Source organism: Periophthalmus magnuspinnatus, chromosome 22 (genome assembly GCF_009829125.3).
Source record: "Periophthalmus magnuspinnatus isolate fPerMag1 chromosome 22, fPerMag1.2.pri, whole genome shotgun sequence".
Lineage (NCBI taxonomy): Eukaryota > Metazoa > Chordata > Actinopteri > Gobiiformes > Gobiidae > Periophthalmus > Periophthalmus magnuspinnatus.
The window spans coordinates 12587462-12607240 of record NC_047147.1 but is presented as its reverse complement, the minus strand read 5'-3'; the positions used below and the strand labels follow the sequence as shown (position 1 = coordinate 12607240).

The 19779-nt window shown below is 40.5% G+C and overlaps 3 protein-coding genes across 4 annotated transcripts; 2 read left to right on the top strand and 1 right to left on the bottom strand.

Moving 5' to 3' along the window:
* The first annotated feature begins 7434 nt into the window (after positions 1 to 7434).
* Positions 7435 to 10173, top strand: marcksl1a (MARCKS-like 1a). Its single transcript, XM_033987672.2, has 2 exons — positions 7435 to 7732; positions 8827 to 10173. The coding sequence occupies exons 1-2, from the start codon at positions 7649 to 7651 to the stop codon at positions 9352 to 9354; spliced, it is 612 nt and encodes a 203-aa protein (XP_033843563.1). The 5' UTR covers positions 7435 to 7648; the 3' UTR covers positions 9355 to 10173.
* Positions 10174 to 10352: 179 nt separating this feature from the next.
* Positions 10353 to 15878, bottom strand: gjb9a (gap junction protein beta 9a). Of its 2 annotated transcripts, XM_033987671.2 has the most exons (5): positions 15603 to 15878; positions 15310 to 15531; positions 13469 to 13669; positions 12341 to 12642; positions 11272 to 11961 (listed from the first exon to the last, which is right to left on the bottom strand). In XM_033987671.2, the coding sequence occupies exons 3-5, from the start codon at positions 13637 to 13639 to the stop codon at positions 11619 to 11621; spliced, it is 816 nt and encodes a 271-aa protein (XP_033843562.1). In that variant the 5' UTR covers positions 13640 to 13669; positions 15310 to 15531; positions 15603 to 15878; the 3' UTR covers positions 11272 to 11618. The 2 variants fall into 2 exon arrangements, with proteins under 2 accessions (XP_055086954.1, XP_033843562.1); XM_055230979.1 differs by having other exon boundaries at positions 10353 to 11961; positions 15310 to 15878.
* Positions 15879 to 16524: 646 nt separating this feature from the next.
* On the top strand, positions 16525 to 19779 carry LOC117390964 (protein tyrosine phosphatase type IVA 2-like). Its single transcript, XM_033988771.2, has 8 exons — positions 16525 to 16629; positions 17337 to 17471; positions 17541 to 17661; positions 17734 to 18208; positions 18298 to 18390; positions 18460 to 18590; positions 18698 to 18772; positions 18845 to 19779. Exons 4-8 carry the CDS (start codon positions 18113 to 18115, stop codon positions 18954 to 18956), a joined length of 507 nt encoding a protein of 168 aa, XP_033844662.1. The 5' UTR covers positions 16525 to 16629; positions 17337 to 17471; positions 17541 to 17661; positions 17734 to 18112; the 3' UTR covers positions 18957 to 19779.

Sequence of the window (19779 nt, the reverse complement as noted above, 5' to 3'; positions counted from 1 at the left end):
TAACACTGACATAGGCGATATTGGTGATGTGTGTTGCCTAAAAGCAGCTAAACGGTACCATCATGAATTCATCCTTTACCAATTTTTAGCTGTTTTTCTTATTGACTGTAAACAACACCTTATAGAAGACTCAATGCTGGTATCATAACATAGAGTGAGCAGTCTGTGGTTAGTGTCCTCAGTATCATTTTTCAATATGAAAAGAAGTGCAGACTCGATGAATTCACCTCCTATACGGCTCATTACAACACAATGGCCGTCCATCGTGTCTATATACTCTGGCTGGGGGCCTTTTCTCTGTCCTATACTATTTCGACCATTCCGCAGTGTGCGCTGAGCTATAAGAAATGCACTTTCAGACACATCACTGTTTACTTCTTGCCCCTGTTCTGTGGATTGCATTGTGACAGCTGGAGTTAGCATGTTCAGTATACAGAGCTACAAATAGTCATGCAACACAGTGGATAAGGAGGCATATTAGTGAGATTTGGGCTCTCTACATGGATTAATACAGTCATTCTTATATAAATATCATTGTTAGTTTGATATGGCATTAGATTACAGTGGGCTATTAAAGGGGGAACAAGAGCGTGACCTCATTGACATTAAGCTCATGTCTAGACACCATGAAATATCCCATTCTTCTCTAAATGTGATTATAGTACAGTGAAGATTGGGGAGGGCAGTTTATATTCATACTGAAATTATTTGTTGCAATATTAGGTTGTATTGGTGGAAGAGTCAAACCAATCAAATTCATGTTTATATTGAGCAAACATTTTGTCTTGGCAATAGGCCTGAGAAGTATTTTTTTTAACAGATTTAATAGAAAATAAAATGCTATAAACATAATTTAATCATGCTTTATTCACAGCAAATTTACTGTTTCATATCACATATTTAACATAATAATAAATATTATATTTCATTACATTTTATCCATTAGCGGAATTGGTACAATAACATAATATGACAACAAAAGTGATAAAAATTGATATCACCAGGTTCTTGCCAATACAAAACCTAATATTTATGTATTCTCTGAGTCATGTTGTTAGACTGGATTCACACTAACCCTAGAAGCCCTCTCTCTTCTGCCCCTTCCCCCCTCCTTGATGCCTCTATGCCACAGCAGGACAACCCCACTCATACTTAACATCTACCAACACCCCATCCCCCCGTCTGCCACGCTCCCCTCCCCCACTGCCCATCCTCAAATCTGCATCACAATGAACGCGGTGAGGGGCGGAGGGTGTCGGGAGAGTGATGACCGGCCAAAACAGCCCCAGCCGATCAGGCAGTACTGAGATAATGAGAGGAGAGCAGCGTGCATGGCCAGCGTGTGTCTGTGCTGCTCGCGGGGGGTGAACCCATTTACAAGTGGTTGTTGTCATATACGAATCTGGCTCTGTCCAAACAAGCAATATTTACAATGTCAGCGCTTTGGGAGCAGCAGGGAGGTGTCTGCTACAAGCTCCTATATCACTTACACTTTTGTACAATACAGGAATGCAGGGCTGTCATTGGATATGCTGGAGTTGTTGTTTTATTAGGCCAAGTCCACAAGCAGCTGAAATCATAAAGTGATGAATGGTGCATAGATTATAGAGGGGTTGAGCCAAGAATATGACGATAACGAGATCAGTGAAGTTTGTTATGCACACGCAGCAGAACACTTGACAGCTGTTGAAAATTAAACTGAAAATCATGCAGTCCATCGCGAATAAGTCACAGTTAGTACAGTACTGGAAATTAATTTTACACAATTTATTGTATAAGATGTCTTGTATTGTCTATTCTATATTTTACTTGAACCAGCTATGAATATTGTATTATGATTCGACCTTTATTATAAAGTTTACACACCTTTATCATTTCACTTAATAACAGCATTTTTATGTAAAAGTTGTCAGTATACAAGTGTATTCCTAAGAAGGACATGCACACTCCACTCAGAGAGATCAGAACTCAGGAGTCTAACCCAACAACCTCCTTACTGGTCTTGTTTGGGTCCTGGTTTAGTCCTGATTCAGTCTTGGTTTAGTCATGATCACAGATGCAGTTGTTTTTTTTTTAGAAATTTCCAGCATCCAGTTAATTGCGGGGCTGACTTTCACAGACAGGCAGAAAGCAAACCATATTTGTTTACTATAGACTCATTAAATTCACCAATTCATAACCACATGTCTTTGGATTGTGACAGCAATTCAGATCACCCAGCGAAAACCATGGCAACAGTGATACCACGCAGACCAAATCATCACAGCTAAACGCCTTCCTCTCTCTCCACCAAGCGTATACTGTGTGGGTTTGAAGTGAACAATTGTCCAGACGTGTGAGAGGGCTGAAGAGGTACAGCTCTGTGATAATGATGAATGAAAGCATGGCACACTGACCTAGTATTACTGATGTAGCATTGTAGCCAGTGGGGATCAGCTGCCCTACAACTGCCCTGTCTAATGCGCACACACACACGCACACACATACACTCACATACACTTAACCATGCTTCTTGACTGTCTCTGCTGCTTAACCCTTCACCTGCCCTTTCCTTGCACACTTCTTACCATCTGCTTCAGTTTTACATGTAAAGCCTATCGTGGCAGATGGGTGAAATATAAGACAGTAGTAGAGTAATATGCCCTGAAGGGTCCTTGAAATTGAAAGAGGCCACATTTGAAAAGAAAAAAACAAAAAGATTATTGGATGATGAGAGCAAAGTTTAAAGAAATGGCAACGTTTTGACAACTATCCCCCATGAGTATCTAGAACATTGTCAAGCAGATATAATAACATTAAGAGAATGAATAAATAAGCTGTCTTAAATAATATAACCAAACCAAAATATGTACAATATAATGGCATATTTCTTTATTCTGAATACCCTCGTTGCCCACATATAACCATGCTTGAGACAAAAGACTAGATCTTAATAGTATTATATTTCACCTGTGGCTCTTGAATTGATCGAAGCAGCTCTCTTTCCCCCCCAAAAACCTTTAAGACGGCATCTAATACTTCCATGACTTAACCAACCATATGTATCCAATCCAAAAAAAAATAACACCAAATACCATAAACAACATTACAACCACTTCCACTGTTTAGTTTGCACAAAACCACATCTCACTTTGTAACATGCACTGGAGATAGAAGCTGCTGTTGCCATGGTTACCGGGCTGGTGGATGTCTAAGCGCACGTCAAGATGGCTGGGAGGGGTTGCGCCTCGTCACTACGCGTGTCTGCCACCTTCTCAGACTGGAGCATGTCAAGACTGTATCTGTGTGTATCCAAATCACGAGGGTTGATTCATCTTCTATGTTTTTACAGTTAACCACACGGGTCACACGGTTTTATTCATGCCTGGCTAAGTGTTGGACATTTGATCCTCTGCCAAGATGGCTGCTGCATGCATGCTTTGTGGTAGCCGGCTGGTGAGGGTCTTTTGGCAGTCAATAAGCCAGTTGATCGAATTAATTAGCATCACAAAGAGCCTACTCCTTTAAAGTCCCCCTCACCCCCTTTTCATGGCATGTATGGACCACCTGATTCTGCTAATAAAGTGCTTGGCAATGCTAATGTTTGTGTCAGACTAAATCAAACATACACATTCAAATTGGGCTGTTTTAGCATACGCAAAGAAAAGAAACGCAGGGAAATGCTTCACCTTGGCCTGGTACTTGAAGACAATGGCAATACAGACAGTTTCTACAAAAGGTTTTTAATTGACGGGTAAAAATACTGTACATTAAAATAGTACTGCAAAAGAAATGTTACGTTCAAATAGTAAAAGCCAAAAGGTAAATCTGTCAACTGGACAAAAAGTTGTGGGAGAGACGACATTGTGTTTCAGGCACAGTGCACACTTAGCATAGCTCAATAGACCTAGCTTACATACAAAAACTGTAAACAAGAGCTGTTTCCAGTTTCAGTGTAGTTAGCTCCTTCCTTCAGATAGATATAAGGTAGTGTCCACCAGTAATCTGACCAGAACTGAAGAAACCGCAGGGATGAGTAGAGAAATGTCTAATCTCCTACAACTTTTTGTCCAGTTGACAGATTTAATTTTTGGCTTTTACTATGGATCAGACCTGGATGACTAAGACATTACACATTAAGTTGAAATATTCAATAGAAAACCAAACAAAGTCTGGCCCAAGGATTGTGTATAATGTAGGTATTCAAACTACTATCTTTTAAGTGTGTTGGCAACTTACCCAATGTGTTGATAACTTCACAAGTAAAAAACAATGCCAATTCCAAGTTCTTTTTGTGCATAATAGGATTTTAAAACTCTGTTCTTTATTATTGGCAGTTACTTGAATAGCAACTGTGCGTGAAATTACTGATAACATTCTCCCTTTTTGAATAACTGTTGCATAAAACTATAGAAGTTGCTCCCTTGCTGCTCTATATGAAACCTTCTGAGATCTCACAGGAAGTCCTCTGCACATGCCCTTGTTTTGTTCTTGAGTGTGCAGCATTCACTGACAAAACAGAAGCATGGGAAATCGCACATTCACGAAGACGCAAACTTCTGTAATCTGCTCAAGGTGACTGTGAGAATACTGACATGTTTTTGATCGCCCCCCCCCACAACCACAACTCTGCTTCTCGCTCTCTCTTCTACTTGTGAGGCTCATTCGTTGGCTGGCAGAAAGTGACACAATGAAGGCTTTGAGTGCGATTTGAGGGAGCGAGAACAGTCCAAAAGCACAAACTGGGCCTTTGACAGCGAGTGTGAAGAGCAGAAGAGGGACTGATCGACTTGACAGAAATGAGTGGGCCAGAGGAAGTGCTCAGGCCTCTGACTCAAGCTGCTCTTGAAGCTAAGATGTATTATGATGCAACAAATACATGTCTATCAAAGCTATAACTGGGACCATGAGAAGTTTAACAAGTGTGTAAAATGTAATGTAACTGAGTCCAAGTACAAGTTTCAATATTTTGAGGGAGGAGGACTAGTTATAAAACAGCAAATCAACTCAAAATGTTGACTTTAAAGATGCTCTATGTAACTGGGGTCCACTACCTGCTTGTCACCATTGAAATGTTATTGCATTGCCTGGAATTTAATTGTCTAAAATACATTCTCATTACGAGCAGGCTTGCCTCTCCACAGACAGTGACCTTATGGAGTCACCTGATTCTTTCCATGGAGATAGTTCAATGGTATACTGTGAAACATTCAAGGAAAAGCAAGAAATATCTTCTTGGAGACAATCTGGTGACAGAACCTCAGAAAAGTTGATTAGGACTTTGTCAAGATGGGTAAAACATGAGAGTTTGCTTTGTAACAACCTTAGGCCCACAGATACCTAATACAAGAACTGGAGATCAATCAATATCTCCAAAGGCTTTACCTGTCTATCCCGGTAATTTGATAAATATTTCAAAGTCTACACCATCTGCCAGCATTTAGTGAGCTCCACTCCAGCCCCAGGGTCAGGAGTCTGTGGGGAGAAGGGAATCCCTACTGAGAGACCAGCCCTTTCGTGTCCGGATCAAACCAGAAACACGCCTTTGAAATCTGACAACTTCAATGGGAAAACCTCAGGACAACTCCACCAGGCATCACAAACAGGATTTCCCCAAACGTTCTTCATATAGTAGTAGTAATGGTGTTATGGTGGAATTTATAGTCCAGATATAGAGTGATTCAATTGAAAGTCAGTTGTTTCACTTTCACTGGGACAACCCGGCCCTGAACAGTATCTTAGTTTAAATCCTCTTTCCATTGAGCCATTCAGAACTCACAGTGTGTAAAGTCTACAAACAATATGACTTTTTTTCCCCAAGCAAAGTTCCAAATATATTCTTGGGATTTCAAATCAATTTGTTTTTATTGAGCCCAAAATACAGCAGCAGCCACTTCACAGCTTATCTGGATGTTAACAGATCTGCAAAAAATAATAATTTCATATACACACTGACATTTACTGAAAACATAAAACATTAACTAAAAACATACAATTGGAAAAAGGCCATTTGAGCATATTTTGGTGTTTTCTTGAGTCACTTTGGGGGAATGTGTGGAGGACTGGGGATAGTTAGTGAGGGGATGGGGGTGCAGAGTTTGAAGCCCTAAGGCTGTGTTCCACTCTGAATAGATGGAGATCATTTTCAGGGTGGCGTATGCATGCTTCACATACCAGGCCTATGACATGTTTGTGTGTGTGCGTATGGACTGGCTGTGTGCGATCCAACCTCTGGGAACAATGACAGCTAAGAGACATATGGATGCACAAAGAGATGCTTCATCCGGATAAGGCACTTTCATCTAAGGAAATCGTACATTCCACTTAATTAAGTCATATACAGAGTAGACACGAGGGTACTTGTGGGAAAACACTATTAAAAATGAGCCAAAAATGTACTCAAGTAGTTTAAAGTATTGTTACTTGAAATAATATTACTCAATTACTCAATAATATTACTTAGGGCAAATAAAAAGAAGTCAGACAAATAGTTTATCTTAGGCTGTTGAGCTGTTAAGATATAAAGTCTGATCTATGATTTATAATTAATACCGTTTTATTAAGTATAGCCCCTTGAGATGAATAATCTCTTTAAAGGGAGTCCTGATTCCTAATTCACTGAAAGTAATAAAGCACACTTTTTGGTATTTTCAGAGGTTGGATGCAAAATACATTAATTCCTCACAACAAAACGTAAGCCTTTAACTGCTTGAGTAGCCAATAGAAGATGTTTTGTCTAAAAGGTCTGTCTTATGTCACACATATTTCTCCCATGACTTTGGAAGCAGTCCATAACCAAGCTTAAAAGAAATGACATTTGACCCCTGCTGAATCCATCGGCAGGTCCAGACCAAACTGTCTGAGAGTCCATGAGTTTCAAAGGAGTGAAAAGACAATAAGCCTCCATTAAGTGTCATTATTTCCCCTGCCTAAAATTAGGGGAATTTTAAAATAACGATGCAGTGCACCCTTTCTACCCCATCCAAGATCCCAAAAATGTGGTGTGAGTGTGTCACTGTCCTAGGACATAGTGGACAGCTCATGGCCCTACTGCTGTGAGAAAGCAGGGTCAGTGCCAATGCAAAGAGCTCCAGAGGTGAGCCACTGTCTGTTACATAACAACATAGTTTCATACTGGAGAGATGGACCCAGCCTTCACAAGCCAGGAAAGAAATTTCGTTTTTCCTGTTTTAGCAAAAATAGTAAAATACAATGTGAAGTGCACAGCATTTATCTGTTATGTATGGACCACTAAATAGCCTAAATGCCATTTAGGACTTGTACCCTCCGCCATACTCTGTGCAGTTTTGTTTTTGCATTTAATCACAAGAAAAGCATCACTTTGATTTCAGCAGACTCCAACCCCCAGCCTCTCATTGGTCGTGGGCCACAGGTCCCGCCTCTGGGAGGGGCTTCTGGTCGATTTCGAGGCGCGGTTGAAATACTCACTGCCGTCTCCCTGACATCCTTTAATTTGAGCCCAGCCGCCGTGGGGTCCGCACGTTCACAAAGGATCTGCCTCATTCTCCAAACTAAACCGGGAGCCGCTGGGATTTCTTCACCTCCTGGCGTCTGCACCCATCCCAGAACTGGATTTTTAAAACTTGAAACTCTTTGAGGGGTTTTTGTTTTTAGATTTTGTTTTTAGTTGACCACATCTAAAGGAAAAATGGGAGCCAGTATGTCCAGGGGTGATGTAGCTGTCGAGGGGAAAGCTGCGGCTGACCCAGCTGCTGCCAAAGCCAATGGCCAGGTGAGTTTTCCCCAACCTGATGTGCCTCTTGAGCGGCAGCCACATGGCACCCACCGCCCACTGCATGCATGCTGCATGATGGTGCCACCCAGAGGTACCACCGCCGATCTAAGCTGCTTTTAACTACTCCTACAGCCACACTAGTTTGTTGAAACACTTTTAGACTTAAGCACATGTAGTGAAAGTTCGAGTCCAGTCAGTGTGATGGGAGCCGTCGAGTAGCAGCTGCTGCCCACACCAGCCTCTTTTGTTAATGTGTGTCCCCGAAGGGAACCGTCCACTCGACAGACTCATCTAAGGACGGCGTATTTTGATGGTGAAGGTTGTTTAGAGGGGGTTCTCTCTCATGAGTTGCATATATTAAGTCTCGCAGTCATTCTCACGTCGAACAAAAGATGCGAGGTAAACGGTGCAAAGGATGCAAATGTGCTCTGCTGGAGGCGCATTCGCAGTTGCACAAAGCTCCAATCGACGCCAGTCTAAACCAGATTAAGCCGAGCTCAGTGCAGTGTCTGTCTCCAGCTGAGACAAAGAACAGATGAACATTTTTGGTGCATGTCTATTGTTTTTGGTGGATTTGTCATTGGGCTATGTGAAGCTTATACCCCCTACAGTCCAGTTGGTCACCTTTAATAAATCTCGTCAATCTGAACCAAGTCGAGGCCGCTGTGTTGAAGGCTGTGGGCAGTTCAGATTGACCTTGGCTTTGCTGACACAGTATTGTGTCCAGACTGGTCCAGGCACAGCAGACAGTCAGAGGAGCTCCAGGAGCGAGGCTTCATGGGGATTCCTTTGTTCCCAACTTGGTTAGTGTGGTGACGCGCGGATGGTGCACTACTGCCCCCATGCGTCCGATCAAAGAAGTGCGAACAGCTGTTGAATCGCTCTGTGAACCGCTGTCTGGGCACATAGCCTGTTGTGCAAAGCATGGATTAAGCATAGTAACTGGGCTAACGCAGGCCGATCGCACACTGGGCTTTCTCTCTTTGTTTTCTCACTGCAAATATGAGCACTAGTGGTGGCTCCTTTTGACTGAAGTAGACTTGTTGGGCTATGAGGTTTGAACCAGTGACTAATGACATTTTTCCTCACAGGAGAATGGTCATGTGAAGACTAATGGAGATGTGTCTGCCAAACCCGACGGGGATGCTGCTGCTGCAGATGGTAACGGCAGTGCAGAGCCAGCCAAAGAGGGAGAGGCCGGCACCGGGGATGCCATCGAGCCTGCCCCTGCTGCCGAGGGCGAGCCTGCCAAGGCTGAGGGTGAGCCTGTCAAGGAGAAGAAGAAGAAAAAGTTCTCCCTGAAGAACTCCTTCAAGTTCAAGGGCATCTCCCTGAAGAAGAGCAAGAAGGGCAGTGAGGAGGGCAAAGAGGAGGCCACCTCGCCCACGACTGAGGATAAGCCTGAGGAGAATGGCCATGCGGCCAAGGAAACCAAAGAGGAGACGCCAGCTGCAGCTGAGGCCAAGGAGGGAGAGGAGGCAGCAGCTGCTGAAGCTGCTCCGGAGGCTGAGGCCAAGCCTGCAGAGGAGGCCCCTCCCACAGAAGCAGCCCCTGCTCCTGAAGCCGCCGCTGAGGACACAACACCTGCAGCCTCTGAGCCCGAGGCCAAGGCAGAGTGACCGCACACTGCCAGCACCTGAACTGATTTTCCAAGATTAAAGTATATAAATATATATATGAGAGACTCGTGCCACGTCCTTAAAGTTCTAAACAAAACGACAAAAGAAGACAAGGATTTATCACGTTTGCTGATTCAACCACCAGTTCACTGCCTTTTATTAGTTCTTTCGACAGGCGGAATTCACCGGGCCCTCTCATGACGAAAGTGTCGGCTTGTGTCGCCCCTCATGGTACACACAGAGACTGGCGTGTGGCAAAGGTAATGGATTGGATGTGAAGCAAATCAGGAATACTGACTTATTTTCCCAATTCATGGAGAAGCATCCTTGAAACAGCGTGGCAGCCCTATAACATTTTATTTTCTTTGTCATCTTTTGGGATCTTCTAAAATGTCACTGTTATGGAGCGGGGCAGACCATCTCACTCGAAATGACTGTTATATGGACACATAAACCTTTCAAATGAGCATATTAATTTTTAGAATTCTACATTCCTATGTTTTACCCCAAAATTTCAAGTATTTTGTCATGTATAGAAAAGTGAAAAACAGGAGGGGAGTTGGAAATGATCTGTCTTTTGTTTGTGCTTTTTTTCTGGCTAAAACCACATCAAGCTTCTTGACTATTGCAGTGTTCACATTTCAGAGTTTATGATGCAGGGGTGGGGATTGTGTACAAAAATGTGAGCTTTTTATCTGCCAGCTGTCTCTGTAAATATGTTTGGCCAATTATTTTGGTTCTCTTTATTTTGCTATTGTTTTAAGATGTTAATGGTTTTATTGTAACTTTTAATAAGGGTAATAAATGTTCGATCCCCTCTGACTGTCTCTGGTGAATCAATGAACCTTAACTAGTGTTTCATGCACACAACAGCAGTAACTTCAATCACCTATTCTATTCTCACACATATTTCCATTAAGAATACAGGCGCTAAATCAGTGTCTAGACATGTTGATTATCTTATGTAATGGTTCAGCAGGGCAATAAGTCTCCACAGTAAAAAAAAAAAAAAAGCTTTATTAAGAACGATAATACATAGTAATGATAATAGTGATTGGTGTCCAAATAAAACTAGTTGCCATTAAATGGGTAGTTAATGGGGTCATAAAAACGAAGCCCATTAAATCCTGAAACTGACATAACAGTCTTCGAGGTATAATTCTTGCACAATAATGCATAATTAAAACTACACATCTACACAATGTAGGTGATTCTTAAAATCTAAAACATCTAACAATGGTAATTTTTCTTAACCATTCCATGTAGTTTGGCGCCATCTGGTGGAGTAAACAAATTGTTACAAAAATAAAAATGAATTAATAGAAAAATGGCAGAATATGCATATTTAAACTGTATCCTTCATTTGTAATTAACTTTACTGGCTAGGTAGGCTAAGGTTACGTAAAATGTGTGACATTATTCCATATCACACAGGCTGCTAATACTAATAACATATAATAGCCATGTTCATTCTTGTAATTATGCAATTTATTTCCTCATATATTTCGCTGCAATATATTGGAAGTTTTGTAAATTCCCAGCCACGGGTTAATAGGCAAACAGCGCCACCTCGTGCCCAAATATGACCCATACAAGTACATCCTTAGGGCTTGGTTAACTGGTAAAATATGTGCCCAGGTTTGTTTTGTAACAAGTCAATTGTCGGTGTCTATAGATATAAAAAGCCTGAATGTAATGAACTTTGTGAACACCTTATTTCAGGCACTCGTGTACTACAATTTGAGCAGATTTTTGTGCATATCAGATTAGAAATTACAATCTCCATGTGACTCTGAGAAGATGATTGCTGGATGGTAAGAATCACCAAAAATCAGTCACAACTTTCACTGTTAAATCCAGATTACACAGCCTTCTCTAAGGATACATTTATTTCAACATCAATTTCAACTTATTACAACAATTTCATGGCACAAACAGAAACGTATCACATGTCTTCTTGTGGCTTTGTCGTATTTTTTATAAACTATTTATATATTTCTGTCTGAGTAACAATGAAAGTGCTCTAGAATATGTACACATAATATAAAAAAACATATCAAGATGCGCTCTTAAACACCATCTATCTCCCATTGAGATAAAAGCACAATCCCTGATTTCAAAATGGAGTCCAAAATAGTCAGCAAAATTGAGATAAAGATATAGTTCCCAGCAATTGTATTTTCCATAGAAAACTCTTGTGGGAAAATTGTTTCATCTTGTTCAAAACAAGATCCAGTGTTTTAGAGTCTGTGAGCTCTTTACTCCTATAGTGTTGTCGTGGTGCACCCTTCCCTGATCTTCTCCTTCCTGTTTAAGCTCAGCTGGCTGTCTCCCAGTGTGGGGTCAGTCTTTCTGTACTGGGACCGTGGAGGAGCCATGGTGGTCAGCTCGTGTTGCTCTGCAAACATTAGCCTCTGATTGTCATGGCGAATCTTGAGGAGTTTGCTGATGCGCTTCCCGATCAAATAAAACATCTCACAGACGCACATAAAGATACACAGGGCGCTGGATATAACCATGAACAACATAAAGATTTTCTTCTCTGTGGGCCGGCTGATGAAGCAGTCTACAGTGTTTGGGCATGGCTCCAGGGCACATTTGGATAGCCTGAAAGATAAAGGTGATAGGTATAGCTGGGATATGGTGTACAGAAACCAATATAAATCATTGGAGTTTAATCATAATAAAATATATTACAGATCACGGTAAACAACGAAGCCAAAGACAAGCATTTTATCATTGTCTCTACATAAACAAAACAAAACTGGTATTTGGTCAGTGGATTGATGTCTTCCTGTAAAAGTCACATGCTAATTCTGTCAAAAATATTTCAAGAGATTTTTCCATTTTTAAAATACAAAAAAGCCTACACAAGCATCTAAAAACCTACACAAGCATCTACAAAGAAAGACAGTGAAAAGTGTCCCAACCCCTGTGACCTAATCCAAAACATGCAATCTAAAATACACACACATGCACGCTTTACCTGGGCAGGTCATATCCATGGTATATCCTATAGAGGATGTAGAGGAAGGACATATCAAATCCAGCCTTGAAGATGAGGCTGGCCAGGTAAGTCCACCACAGCCCTCCTCTCTTCTTCCCTGGATTGGCATACAGGTGCGACCCGTGGTGCTCGGCCACATACTTCATATCTTTTCCTTCTCGGAACTTGACGTGAGCAATGACCATGAGCGACGGGCAGGTGACGAAGATGAGCTGCAGGGCCCATAGACGGATGTGGGAGATGGGGAAGATGTGGTCATAGCACACGTTGGTGCATCCCGGCTGGAACGTAAGCCGAGGTAAGTGTTGGGCACTACTTTGAAATTTCTAGTTTTACTGCAAGCACTATTTGACTGGAGGGTTAGAGCAGTATGACCTTTATTCTCACTTAAATAAACAAGACACCTTAGTGCATTTACTGATTAAATGTTTTGAAATTCATTACATATACTAAGATACATTTAATACACCTTTTTAAATTATTATTGTCATCTACGTGTAGTATAGGAGATGGAGTGCTTGTATTTTGGGAATTTCTGTTATAAAATTTCATAAATACAGCTTGGGGACATGAACAGGTTTCATAAGATGATCATTATGAAAAAATATACAGGGACAGCAGCCAACAGCATAAATATACCCTCTGATATTCTGATTGATTGATGCATGTTCCAAACAATAAGCCATTGTGTATCAAAAGCTAATTTGATATAAAAAGTATGATGATGGTATTGGTTTTACAGAAATTTGTTTTTGTCACACAGTTAAGAAAAAACAACTCCTTTAGATTTATGTAAATGTACACTAAATAAAGACCACTCCTCCCCGCTACCACCACTATCCAACACTAACTACCCCAGAATCATATGTAGTTGTAAGACATATGGTAGTGCCAATCTGCCTATCCATGGGTTTCAGAATTGTGAACATTTAGGACCACAGCAATTAACTATTTAAAACAAAATGTTATATTTGAATGGGAAAGGGTCCTTAAAATGTTACTTATGACAAGTAGCTGAACCCCATGAATATGAGTTCATGCCCTCATCATTATATCATTACATTCTCCATATAACAATCATTTTTATGTTTGCATTTTGCCTCTTACCTGTCTCGTGTTGCAGACGAAGTCCTTGCTCTCGTCCCCCCACACCCTCTGAGCGGCCACCACAAACACCATCACCCTGAACACGAATACCATAGACAGCCATATCCTCCCAAAAGCTGTGGAGTATTTATTCACCCCACTGAGGATGTTCTCCAAACCCGACCAGTTCATCCCTTCAACTGCCTCACCTGTGAAAACAACCTAGACACCCGGAAAGAAAATATAAAAGTCAGCTATGGCACAGCTATGGTTTTGGTATGTGAATGCTGCCACTCCTTGATGTGTCTAACATGTCAGCACGACAGCCATTTTGCCGTCTTGCTCAGGCATGTTAGAATGATCATCAGTGGTCTGCTCTCGATCCAGTTATAGAGAGAAAAATGCTGTTTTCTTTTGTGTTTGTAAAGCACATTGTTTGCTTTGAGAACAATGTAAGAACGAATTGAAGCTGGAAAACTTCATTTAATGGTACATAACTTATTACTGGGCTCTGCATTTTATCAGCCTGTGTGGTAATGAAAGTCCGTACTGCTGTAATGAGAACAAGGCAAGAGCGGGCCGGAGGAGATACACCCACGTCAAGCTCACAAGTGGGAAATAGATGCCTTTGTCAGCTGCCACTGAGAGATAAGGAAATTTGTTTTTGTCATAACTAGTTTGACATCCAAAACAGTGCTTGAGTTTAGGATGGAGTTAACAAGTTTAGTCTAGTCATCTTTCAAAATGTGTGCATGATGTTGTTGTGCATATCATGAACAATTATGTATAATAGATAATGTAGTAAACAGATTGAAAGTATATTTAATCTCATTCAGGATAATAAAAACTGAATTGTGATTGGATCTCCATCTCTATATTCCAATGTTAGATAGAAGAGTTCAGCTCTACACAAAAAGGGGGTGCCTTAGAGTTTAGGCTCTAGCTTTAGCATTTAGCTTTAAATCCATCCTAAGTAACATTAGTAATCTCATTTGAAATCTAAAGAGCATTTACTGATTATATTCTGTGTTCTTTCCATTACACAGACTTGATAAGCTACAATTATATTCTATATTTGCAATTTCTTGTTGTCACATGGACCAAAACATAGTTTCTTTAGACACCAACATAAGTGATAGAATGATATGGCCCTTGCTTTGCTTGTCTTTTACCTTTTGTTGACAGTTGTTTGATGCATCAATGTAACCTATATCTTTGTTCAAATCAGTATGTTTCAATAGTTTCCTATGCTCACTACTGCGATTTCCTACTCTCCTATATGTTCTTCATTAAGAGCTCATATTCATATGGAATAAAATCTGATTAAGGTTAACTAATGGATGTTTTAAAGACTCTTTATCAACTGTTTAATCATTGTGCTTAATCATTCATATCATTCCAATACAATGCAGGCCTACTTAAGTATGAGTCATTTGATGTAGAATATGTTAAGAATATGTTACAGTGCATCTGGAAATACACCATCTATTATTTCTATTCAAGAAAGTCCACATGGAGATTTGCGAGTCATTCCTGGGCCTGTTTTGCGTGTACCAGATGTCCCCCCCAGTGTTTAGAAAAGAGTCAAATGTTTAGATTTGAGAATGTTTTTGAGCTAATGCCAATGTCTACGGTTTATTTTCTATGTGACTATTGTTTCTATGCTTAAACTGTTTATCTTTTCACAACAATGAAGCAACAACAGTATAACAGCCACACTACATTTAGCTTTGACTAATGTCTCTTTGTCTATTGCACAATACACACTTTTCTTAGTGGCCGCAAAAGTAAAAGTTGTTGTTTGCCATGGTCAAATTTGTACTGTAAATCAATACTTTTGGAATATATTATGTTATCCTTACCTTCTGAAGAAACTTGGCACTAGTAGTGATAATCCCTCCAAGTTAGAAGAAAAACACAGACATTTTCATTATTGGACTTTCAGTGTGGAGTTCCTTGCTCTTCCAGCTCTGCCTGTCTCCTCCCTCAGCCTCAGAAATCCTGCCAAACCAGATTCATCAGCAGCAACGTCACAAACACAATGTCGACCACATGCCTCGTCTTGTAGCATCCAATCCCTCCTTCTGTGTAAAATAAAACCTTATGAATAGGTAAAGAGACTTGCTTTATCTTTCACAGAGTAAAACCATTTTACCCTGACAACGGATCTGTGTGTTTAGGAAACCAGGAGAAAATTATGGGAAAGAAGAGGAAGGAATGAGAGCCACGCCCTTACTGTGGTTATTACACAGATGTTCCACTGAGTTTTCCCTTCTCTTCACTCAAGAAGACTTTACTTTAAGTGGGTTGGGCCTATTCAATCAGTCCTACAACAGAGCTCAAAGAAGCAAAATGTGAATGAAAAGGAAGAAGCAGTATAAAGTAGCTGTAAAATTGTCAGATAGGATTTTGTTGGTGCCACCAGTAACTATCCTAGGAAGAAACCACACTATTTAACAGTGACAGTAAACAGTGTTAGTGTTAAATAAGTACTGTATCGGTGTTAACCACTGACACTACTACACCCGTCTATTAAACTTTCATTAGCTGAGGCTTAGGCTATTGTCCTAATTGTACAACAGATGGCACCAAAGACACCAAAGACACCATGGTTTTGTCCACTGTGCTAGAAGGTGGCCTAAGGGTTAGGTCACAGCATCCGTGCAGGGACTCACCGGCACCATGAGCCCATACCTGGACAAATAAACAAATAAACAAATACATAAATACATAAATACATACATACAAATACATCAACACAGAGAACATTAAGTGAAGATGTTCTGCAAGTACATGAATAGCCCCAGTCCACGCGTTTTAGTGATTATTTTCATGTAGCCAAAAGTAGATTTTTCTTATGTGTCAAAACCATAGAAGAATTATATGGCCTCAACCCCTAACTTCAAGTCCTAAAGTACATCCAGGGTCCAAATAATTGTCCAAATCTACAAACAAGTCTCAAAACAATGGAGAAAAAAAATACCGGAAGTTGCGTTTCACTTCACCAAAATAAAAGCCCTTGTTGTTGCGTTGTCGAAAAGTCTTTTCAACGCATGACCGGAAGTCGTTGGTTCTGCCTGTGGCTCAGCGTGGCGCATTTGACGTTTTCAGTTCATCATGCATACCTTGCATGCTCTTCTTCACCACTAAACCGCATTGTCGCCCACGGAATACTACACTTAGTAAGTCATTTTAAGATATATATAAAATTATATTACATATGTATTTGTACTTGTGTATACAGATGTCGTTATTTCACATTACGCCGTGTGAAATTGGTACGTTTCTGGAAACCGGTGGATGCTTCAGTCCTAGTTGTATCATCATGAGCTGTTTTCCTCGTATCGTGGACGTTGACCTGGTTTTATGACCTGGATCATAGCTCTGCCTTTTGTGACCAAGGGGACAGTGGCTGTGGTTTTATTTATGTTCAGGAGGATCTCGTTTAGACTTTGCTACACACCTCGTTGAAACGCCACCTGCATTTTATGACATATTTGAACCTCATGAACCCAGTCGTTGCTAGCATTAGCTTGCAGGTAGCATCTTGAACAGAGTCATGGGAGTTCGTGAAATAATGGGTCAGTCCGCTGCAGACTGATGTCCAGGCGATGGCTCCAACACGATTAACCCAGTAACGTCTGTGCCAAATCTCCAGTGTTACACATTTAGCTCAACCTATATTAACCTCTTTCACTGTGTTTGTAACGTCATGTTGGCCTATGTAGGTTATGCGCTGTTGCACCCGACCTGCTTACAACAACATCAGCCTTATTACACATGATCTAATGTTACACTGCGTATCCACCATGTCTACTTTTGACAATTATAGCCTCTTACTCAGATCAAATAGTGCAAATAGAATCTTATTTGTTTTATTTATTCAAAGACAGGTTATCAGCATCAATCAGACCATAGAGTTCAGAAGCATCATCATCATCATCATCAATGGTGTGTCAACAACTAGCAGCCGGCACATTTTCCCGTGTACGCTCAATGAACTATCTCCACAGCTCACATCACGGTTAGTACTGCTCTGATAGCAGCTGTCTTCAGGGCTTCTACTGTATTACATTCACCTCTGATATTACAGGCTGCATATGTATGGCGTTTGTGAAGCTTGGAGGGGAGTTTTGCCAGGCACAGCACCTACTGCTCATTGTGGACAAGTGAACAGGAGAACCAGATACCACAACTGCCACTGTGGTACAGAGGTGTGTAATAATAAGTCAGGTTGTCTTATTAAGAGCTCAAATTTAATAGAAACTAAATTGTGCATGTTACAGGTCTTTATTGACATCCTATTGGACCCTTATGAGGAAAATTCACCTTACAATCTCTTGCCTGTTCTGTGGGGTAGAGGAGGCTTTCCTTTCATTCTAGGATTGTCCTATTCGCTCTCTGCTTCAGTCTGTACTTATCAGGAGAAATTAATATCCTGTCTTTGCCTTTTTTTGTTGACATTGACATTTTTAAATCCAACCTCAAAGCCAGATTTTTGCTGTTGCCAAGTAATCTTTTTCACTTCATTCGAATCTCAAATCCCCCCCTTTTTCTATTAAGTGTAGTAATTTAAGTGCCCCTTTTCCTGAGTGAAAATACAGTGGTACTGGCTGTGTCAACATTTTAGAAAAGCACACAAGACTTTACCTTTTACTTGTCAAAATGAATCGCCCAGCTCCAGTAGAAATCTCTTATGATTGCCTGAGGTTTCTCATTACACACAACCCCACCAACCAACAACTGGGAAAGTTCATTGAAGTAAGTTTGATGTCTTTTTTCAGCAAATGGTTTATGGTATTTTACAAATGGTTTATAGTATTTTTAACAAAATTTCTATTTACATTTAGGATCTTAAAAACTTTGGTGTGAACACACTTGTCAGAGTGTGTACTGCTACCTATGATAAAGCACCAGTGGAACAGGAAGGCATAAAAGTTGTTGTAAGTGTTAATTTACTATATGTCAGATTTGCATGTTTTTTATTTGTGATTAAAACCACTTTTTTGTAGGATTGGCCATTTGATGATGGCTCTGCCCCACCAGAGCAAGTGGTGGATGATTGGCTCCATTTGCTGCAGACCAAATTTAGAGAGGAGCCTGGATCCTGTGTTGCTGTCCACTGTGTGGCAGGGCTTGGGCGGTAGGTTTATCTGAACATTAATTTACTGTGATATAGTTTGTATGAAATAGTAAACCTTATGGTTCATCATTACTGAGTGTCTTCTCTTGCCACATCCTAAACCCTAGTGCTCCGGTCCTGGTGGCTTTGGCCTTAATCGAGTGTGGGATGGAATATGAGGATGCTGTGCATTTCATTAGACTGTAAGTATCTTCAACGCTATGTTTTTTTTACTGTTATTAAATGGTTTATGCTCAAGGTTCTTTTTTCACCAGGAAGCGCCGTGGAGCATTCAATGCTAAGCAGCTCTTGTATCTGGAAAACTACAAACCTAAACTGTGTCTACGCTCCAAGGATGGTAATGGACAGAGCTGCTGCATACAGTAGGAACTATTAATATATGCAGCACATGTATTGAAGGCTATGTGTGTAGGATTTAAAAGAGTTAATTGTTTTAATTGGAAACATTTATGCAAGATGCAAACATAAAATGTATATGTTATTATTATAACTATCCCCACCTGAAGAGTCCTTGTCCTCTTTTAATAAATATGTAGCATACAGTCACATATAATTCTCTGTGACACTGCAAACGACTCCTCGTTTTCTGATGTCAGTGTCAGAGACTTCCTCGTACAGAGTAGTGCAACTTTATTCTTTAATTGCAACATTTTGTTATGCAGTCAGAAATCAGCACAATTCGTGTTATTGTATGATATGCATATTGTTTGCGGATGCACATGTGAAATCTGCTGTATTAAATTGTACTATGGTTGACATTTCTACTGTACCTACTCTATGTCCCAACCATACATGTCCCCTAAATGGTATATGTGAAAATTACGTCCTGCATAACAGCACTGCTATAATAGAAGGTAGCCCTGTTAGTCATACACTGAAGAAAACAAAAATATGTCCAAGATATGTACTTATAGAAAAGTTTCCTCTACTACTCTGCTCTTATCACCACTGCTACAATACAGGCTGATATATGCTCTATGTCCAGCTCTGTACCTATAGCTATCTTTGCCAGCTGCTATGTGTGTAAGAAACTTGGTCTTTGTGGAGTCGTGTTTATAGGTTGCATTTGATACCCTTATATTCTATTTATACATATTTATTTATACCCACCGTGTTTCTTTGTGATAAGATGTCTGCTGGGGGAAATGCTCTTAGTGTCTTCTGATTAATAAAGTGTTTAGTAATGTAA

Excerpts from the sequence above, each read along its gene's own strand:
- marcksl1a (XM_033987672.2), top strand. The coding sequence starts at position 7,649 with ATGGGAGCCAGTATGTCCAGGGGTGATGTAGCTGTCGAGGGGAAAGCT. Across the intron at positions 7,733-8,826 it reads CTGCCAAAGCCAATGGCCAG|GAGAATGGTCATGTGAAGAC; the intron begins GTGAGTTTTCCC and ends TTTTCCTCACAG.
- gjb9a (XM_055230979.1), bottom strand. The coding sequence starts at position 13,639 with ATGAACTGGTCGGGTTTGGAGAACATCCTCAGTGGGGTGAATAAATAC. Across the intron at positions 12,643-13,468 it reads TCGTCTGCAACACGAGACAG|CCGGGATGCACCAACGTGTG; the intron begins GTAAGAGGCAAA and ends CTTACGTTCCAG. Across the intron at positions 11,962-12,340 it reads CATGGATATGACCTGCCCAG|GCTATCCAAATGTGCCCTGG; the intron begins GTAAAGCGTGCA and ends TTTATCTTTCAG.
- LOC117390964 (XM_033988771.2), top strand. The coding sequence starts at position 18,113 with ATGAATCGCCCAGCTCCAGTAGAAATCTCTTATGATTGCCTGAGGTTT. Across the intron at positions 18,591-18,697 it reads TGTGTGGCAGGGCTTGGGCG|TGCTCCGGTCCTGGTGGCTT; the intron begins GTAGGTTTATCT and ends CCTAAACCCTAG. Across the intron at positions 18,773-18,844 it reads GCTGTGCATTTCATTAGACT|GAAGCGCCGTGGAGCATTCA; the intron begins GTAAGTATCTTC and ends TTTTTTCACCAG.